We start from the raw sequence: 7100 nt of genomic DNA, 5'->3' as shown, positions 1-7100 counted from the left end.
TGTCATGCATGAGTTTTGGGTCTTTTTTAATGGTGAGCTCTCATCACTGAATAATATAATTTAATCTACAAAAACCATGATTTATATTTTGTGTAAAACTCGTCCTTAATTCTCTAGTATGGACAAGAATTGAATTATTCCCTTGTAATTATCAATGCAGTACTTGTATATAAGTACTTGTACTTGTACACAATTGTTTTCAACTATTCAAAGGTAATTTAAATGACTCTGTTAATGTGTAAATAAATTAAATATGTAAATGACCTCTGATAAGTTCAATGTCTAAGAGTTTCAGTACTATGTTAGAATCTACGTGGCTACTCTCATGGGAAGAAGTGTAAATTGCAAAAATAATTTGTAACGCCCTGTTATGTTTGTCTAGTCATTTTTAATTGGAGTCAAATTTACCTCAAGTTTGACTTTATACTTATTTTTACTGGCAGAATAAAATGACATCCTGACCACTGATCATTTCACTCTCCGTGTCTTGTTATTTTAGCGGTGAGAGATCAGACTGAATAGTAAAGGTTCATTCCCTCCATGACCGGTTACCAACAGTTTGGTCTCATATCATTATCTTGCTTCACAAAGAGAATGAGAGAACACCAAAGTGAACATTTTCATTGTATCCCAGGAAAGAAAATTCATTATCCTGTTTTAAATCTAGTCTTAAGACTCATTTTTATCATTTTAATAAACTGAAGTTCTATTGTTGTTGTTGTTTTTCCTGATCTCCGTTTATTTTTGTATGATCTGTATTTTATTGGGTTTTTAATGTGAAAGTACTTTGTAACTATGCTTATTATGCTTGTGCGAGACAAATTTAAATTTTTGGTGGAGGTGCAGAACCGACCTCCATCCAGCAGGTGGCGGAGCAGTGCTGACCTCCGTCCTGCAAGGTGGTGGCGCAGTACCGACCTCCGTCCAGCTGGGGGCGGTCCAGTAAGCAGTACAGACTGGGACTGTGAGGAAGCTAAAGCGGCGCCATTTCAGTTCATTCATCGGTCTCGAGGCCTCCGCCACCTTCTAGGTGAGTTCAAGCGGTTAGAGCTTCACTTTCAGCCCGGGGAATATTGAACGAAAAAAGGGCCGAGCGGTGAGTCCTCTCTCCGGCGGCCTGCGGCCTCTGACCCGGGCTGCGAGCCGCGTTTCGAGCTCTCCGCCGGGCAGTCAAACTGGGCTCTCCGCTCGGCGGCGGTCTTTCCACTGGGCTGTTTCCCGGCTCTCCGCCGGGCCCTCCCCCGGGGCTGCGGTCCGTCTCCCGGTGCGGTCCACGAGGCTCTCCGCCTTGCTGCGGTCCGTCTCCCGGTGCCGTCCCTCCGTCGGACTGCGGTCTGTCCGCCGCTCTCCTCCGGGCCGTTTCCTGCCCCCCCCTCTCCCCCTCCCCCTCCCGGGCTGCAGCCTGGATTTAGTTGCGGAGCCGCGGCTCAGTGTGAAACGGATTGAAGGCTCATCTGTGTGTCATAGCTTATTTACATTGGTGTCCACACACACGCACACACACAGTTACAGTTGGTGTTTCAGATAGATGCGTTCCCGTGTTACCTGATGACCGCCTACTCCGTATTCTGCAAAAAGATTCGACCCAGAGATCAGCTGGAGTTGTGTTTGCAGGCTCTGAACGTATTAAGTAAATTATTGATCAGCAAGTGGGCAACAAAGAGAATAACACACCTTCTGAGAGTCGTTAACGAGATTAATTCAACAAAATGTGCTCCGTGGTCACAACATACGTGTGAATCTCGCATGGCAGAGACACCAGAGAGCAGAAGACGTCTTGGTATTGAACAGAAGTCCTTCCCAGTGTATCAGGATGGCCAGATTAACTGACCTGTTACCTAGATTAACTGACCAGTAAATCTCTGCTACTTTGATTAACTCGACCAGACATTCTCAGTCTTTGATCAAGTGTTGCTACGAATCAGGTTATCAATGCATGAAGTGCAGATTAACAGCAGCGTTTTATTTTCTGTGTGATTTTCTAGCAACACTCCAACAAACACACGTCTGTATGAGAGACACAACGCCCCAATTAGGGGAATAAAATGAAGAGTGAGAAAAGTCTGTCTAAGGGTCCGTCCACACCGGGAACCCGTTCACCTACACCAGATGTTTCTGGCCTGTCGTCCACATGAGACAGTTTTCGGAGCACAAAGACAGGTTTTTTTGAACACGGGTCCCAGAGTGGGGAAATTCTAAAACCCCGGCTCGTGCTGTCCAAACCCCCGGGGTGTGGACAGCAAAGACGATCATCTGTGGGGAAAAAGGTGAGGTAATCAAATAACCACAACAATCAGGGACTACAAGCTCCGGTGGAGCTGCAGAAGCTACTGACGCTGCAGAAGCTACTGACGCTAGCAGCAGGGGAAGCAGGGCCATAGACCTATAAAACTAGAATTATATAGAAGTTTATGAGCAGGAATCCACTTCTAAAGTTCTTTGTGCTCTGTCTTCTGCATTTTGGTGTGTTTGAGTCACAGCGCCCCTAAAGGCCTGGCATGTGTACTACATGCCCTGAAGCCTGATGTTGAGCCGGTCAGAGTGACGTGTGGACAGAATTTTTGTGTGAGAAGGCTGGGGAGAAAAATATTGTTTTTCTCGTCATGTGGATCTACCCTATATCTCTCTGGGGGGGGGCAGGTTCACCGGGGGCCCGTTTAAGCCCACAGACTGGACAGCTCCTTAACATATCGCGTCCTCTGACGGCCGTCCGCCGGCACAAACAGCCAGCGCTAATACGCTCCGCGCGTTATGGCGGTAGTGTGCACAGTCTGCTTACTTCCACCTTGAAGTGTAGAGACTTTAACGAAGCTTTGAGGCGGCAATTTTGCCTTATGGATCAGATTGCTGCAATTGCTGAAATGCAATTAATATATTTCAAAGCTCTATGGGTTTATGCTTTGCTCGTTGATATACTTGACCAATCAGACGGAGCCAAACTGCCTGGGAGTCCCGCCCACATGAGCTCTGTCCTGGTCGTGTGAACGAGTTAGTTAAAGAAACACCAAAACTTTAGCATCGTCTCCATAATGGGTTGTATTTATCTCGCTACTCGACAAGACGGTGGCGTAACGCCTGACGACGTGCAGATGAACGTAAACTCCTTCCCTCACCGAAGCTTCTGCTCTTTCCAGGAAACTTAACGAACCTTCCATCATGGTGAAAATTTTCATCGGCAACCTCGCCTGCAACACCACGGCGGAGGAGCTGCGCGAGCTCTTCGAGAAGTACGGCACCGTCACCGAGTGCGACATCGTCAAGAACTACGGCTTCGTCCACATGAGCAGCATGTCGGAGGCGGAGGAGGCCATCCAGACCCTCAACCAGCAGCAGCTGAACGGCTGGCGCATGAACGTGGAGATGAGCAAAGGTCGGCCCAAGTCCACCACCAAGCTGCACGTCAGCAACCTGGGAGAGGGCGTGACCAGCGAGGTGCTGCGCGCCAAGTTCGAGGAGTTCGGCCCGGTGATGGAGTGCGACATCGTCAAGGACTACGCCTTCGTGCACATGGAGAGAATGGATGACGCCATGGAGGCCATCGGCAAGATGGACAACACGGCCTTCAAAGGTGAGCTCTTCGCGTCCCCCCCTCGTCTTCCCACACGTCAACGTCTGCCTGATTCTGTTCAGGAGGAACGTTTACGCTCCGGCTACGTCGGTGGCTCTGCCGTCTGCGTCGTGGCCCTGCCGTCTGCGCCGTTGGCCCGGCCGTCTGCGTCGTTGGCACTGCCGTCTGCGTCGTGGCACTGCCGTCTGCGTCGTGGCCCTGCCGTCTGCGTCGTTGGCACTGCCGCCTGCGTTGGCTCTGCCGTCTGCGTCGTAGCACTGCCGTCTGCGTCGTAGCACCGCCGTCTGCGTTGGCTCCGCCGTCTGCGTTGGCTCCGCCGTCTGCGTCGTTGGCACTGCCGTCTGCGTCGGTGGCTCTGCCGTCTGCGTCGGTGGCTCTGCCGTCTGCGTCGGTGGCCTTGCCGTCTGCGTCGGTGGCCCTGCCGTCTGCGTCTGTGGCCCTGCCCTCTGCGTCGGTGGCCCTGCCCTCTGCGTCGTTGGCCCTGCCGTCTGCGCCGTTGGCACTGCCGTCTGCGTCGTAGCACTGCCGTCTGCGTCGTAGCACTGCCGTCTGCGTCGTGGCTCTGCCGTCTGCGTCGTGGCTCTGCCGTCTGCGTCGTGGCTCTGCCGTCTGCGTCGGTGGCCTTGCCGTCTGCGTCGGTGGCCCTGCCGTCTGCGTCGTTTGCTCGGCTGCTCAGTTTTGCATTAAGATGTCTTCTCTCTGTCCTCCAGGGAAGCTGATGAGCGTGCAGCTGTCCACCAGCCGGCTCCGCACGGCGCCGGGGATGGGCGATCACACCGGCTGCTTCGTGTGCGGCAGACGTGGTCACTGGTCCAAAGACTGTCCCCTCCGTGACGAAAGCTACAGCGAAGGCTCCAGGGCTCAGGGCGGGCGAGGGCCCCCGCGCGCCCCCCCGGGCTACGGCAGCTACGCGGTGGCCTCGCCTCCGGCGGCGGATTACATGGGCGGCGCCGCCGCCGCGTATAGCCGCAGTGGTTACATGGGCGCGCTGCAGCCCCCTCCTCCCCCTCCCCCCCGGGTCAGCACCTACGCCTCCGAGGCGGGGGGGTACTATAGCGGCAGGGCGGCGGCCCCCACTGCCGACAGGGCGGCGTACGACCGCCTCTACAGCAGCGACAGCTACTACGAGCGCTACCGGGCGTACTACGGCTCCAGCTACTTCGAGGATCGCCGCGCAGCCTACCTGCCCCCTCCCCCCATGCCCCCGGCCTCCGTCACAAAGCTCGCGTCCGCCGCGGACCCGTACGGGCGCCGGGCGCCGGCCCCGGCCTCCGCAGCTCCCGCCGCCTCCATGTACTATGAACAAGATTACAGCGGGGTCCGGCGGATAGCCGCCACCCCGACCAGCTACTCCTACGAGCAGACGTCCTCGGCGCCCTCCGCCACCACCGGCTCCTACGCCGTCTCGCAGGCCAAGGACCACTACACGCCGCGCTACACGCCTTACTAAAGCCGCGGCGCCCAGGTGAGCTCCAGCAAGCTGCGTTTCCCCGAATATCCGAGGCCCCGTTTACACGACCGAGCTTTCAAAGTAAAAGCGTCCGTTAGGTTTGGCGAGGGTTTTCTGCTCATACAGATAGATAGATAATTACTTTATTCATCCCCGAAGGGAAATTGTTTTGTTGCAGCAATCTGGTACATACGAATATTATAAAATACAATAGAATAGAAATAAAAGTAAAAAAATGTAATATCTGGGTAGAAGACATAAAGTAAAACACCGTGATATGTGAGCAGATGAAGGATAATGATGGAATAATAATTCAGTGTTTGTTAGAATTGAACACCGTCAACGTCTTACTAGACTGACGGCGACATGCAGGGAGAACGTTTCTTCATGTTGACACTCGGCGCAGCGCAAAGAAGTGTTTGTGTGTGTTAGCACAGCCCCCCCACACACACACACACACCGCCATCTAGTGGCCGGACATCGGCGGTAAACGATGGTAGTCGTGTAAACGAGGCCTCGCTCGCTGACCGCTAACGTCTCTAAAGGAGGAACCGCTCTGCTCTGTTTCCAGGTGTGTTTGAGAGCCGCCGGACTTTCTCCTCCACCGTCACTTCTTCAAGCTCCACAGCCGAGAATCCAGGAAGCAGGAGTTGAGTTTTGGACACTTGTCTGTTTCCTGGGGATGAATCGTCCTTTCAGTCTCATTGGGCTCTGTGCTGATTGTTCAGTATAAACAGTCATTTCTCACCTACTCTGCAGGTCGTCAGCTCAGTTTTTAGCTGTGTGTTTTTTGTTTTTCGTTTTTTCGTTTTTGTATTCCTCACACCTGATGTTCAGAGTTCTCTTGATTAGTGCATCCATGTAGTGTATGTTTGACTGGAATGGGGCCGACTGTCTCCGGGTGGATTGTGTGCTGCGGGGGGGAGGGGGGGGGTCTTCAGGGGTGTTTTTAGTGGAGCCAGTACACGGCCAGGTGATCACACAAACACATTCACAGACCTGGGATTTCTCCAAATGTGATTTTTTTTTCTGCACAACCTGATCACAGGACACGGTGAGATCTGCGTCACGTCCAGATGAATGCAGTATAGCAGCAGGTACCAGGACGGGTTTTAATGCAACCAGAACCAAGCGAATATGAATTTTTTTTTTCCGTCACCCCTCCGTTGAGGTAGCCGGTACAGCGGTACAGTTCCAGGAGGCGGAGCTACAACGCAGCCTCCTGATTGGTCAGTAAAGATGGTCACTCTGGTCAAGCAGCAATAGTTAAATACCTCCTCGCCGTATCAACCCTCCATTATTGTTCTCATCCTCCACTTTGTGCTCACTGCTTGTTTAGTCAACGGGCTTATTGAAATGTGGCGCTCCACTGCCCCCTGGTGTCCAGACGAGGTGCGGACGCTCCTCTCAGTAACAGGAGGCGGAGCTTCAGCAAGGAGCCGGATGCTGCCGTTCATTCAAAGTTTAACCTGAGTCACAGAGAATGAGGCTCCGCCTCCTGTGCTGCAGCTCCGCCTCCTGCGCTGCAACCCAACTTCCACGTTGGTCCTGCGACGACCGCTAACGTAATGACGCCGCATACCTACGTCGTTCACAACCCGCCCATGTTTGATCGTTCTCTCTGGTGGGACTAGCCACAGAGTTGGGTCTGGGTACGCCTTGCCTTGCCTTGCTTTCCCTTGCTGCACAGTGGGACTGAGGTTTACGTGTGATGTCACGCCACATAATCTAGTGTTTAACTTCTTCACTAAAAACTATGAAACAATGAAGAAAGCTTAATTTGCTCACATTTCCTACCAAAGTGAAACGGACGGCGTTTGTTTTACTTCCTTCACGCGACAGAAACATGTTACTGATCACAAAGAGTCCGGGACGTTTCAATGGTTTCGCCGAGTTCTTGGATTGATTGATTCCTCCAGAGCGCTTCATTACGACTCTGTTCTCCGGTCAGAGTGACTCTTCAACTCATTTTATTTCATGACGGGCGGATCAATGCATTGAGCCGGGGAGAATAGAATGTGAGGCCAAACGTGACCGAGGCGTCGTCCTCACAACCTTCTGTGACTATGTTCTGCAGAAAAC

The 7100-nt window shown here is 52.7% G+C and overlaps 1 protein-coding gene across 1 annotated transcript; it reads left to right on the top strand.

Moving 5' to 3' along the window:
* The first annotated feature begins 958 nt into the window (after nt 1-958).
* On the top strand, nt 959-5914 carry LOC308147150 (RNA-binding protein 4B-like). Its single transcript, XM_080519242.1, has 4 exons — nt 959-1030; nt 3135-3568; nt 4279-5033; nt 5590-5914. Exons 2-3 carry the CDS (start codon nt 3157-3159, stop codon nt 5016-5018), a joined length of 1152 nt encoding a protein of 383 aa, XP_080375368.1. The 5' UTR covers nt 959-1030; nt 3135-3156; the 3' UTR covers nt 5019-5033; nt 5590-5914.
* The last annotated feature ends 1186 nt before the right edge of the window (nt 5915-7100 follow it).

This window comes from Blennius ocellaris (assembly GCF_963422515.1).
Source record: "Blennius ocellaris genome assembly, chromosome: 23".
Classification (NCBI taxonomy): Eukaryota; Metazoa; Chordata; class Actinopteri; order Blenniiformes; family Blenniidae; genus Blennius; species Blennius ocellaris.
The sequence above is the reverse complement of the archived record's forward strand: the minus strand, read 5'-3'. Positions and strand labels throughout refer to the sequence as shown.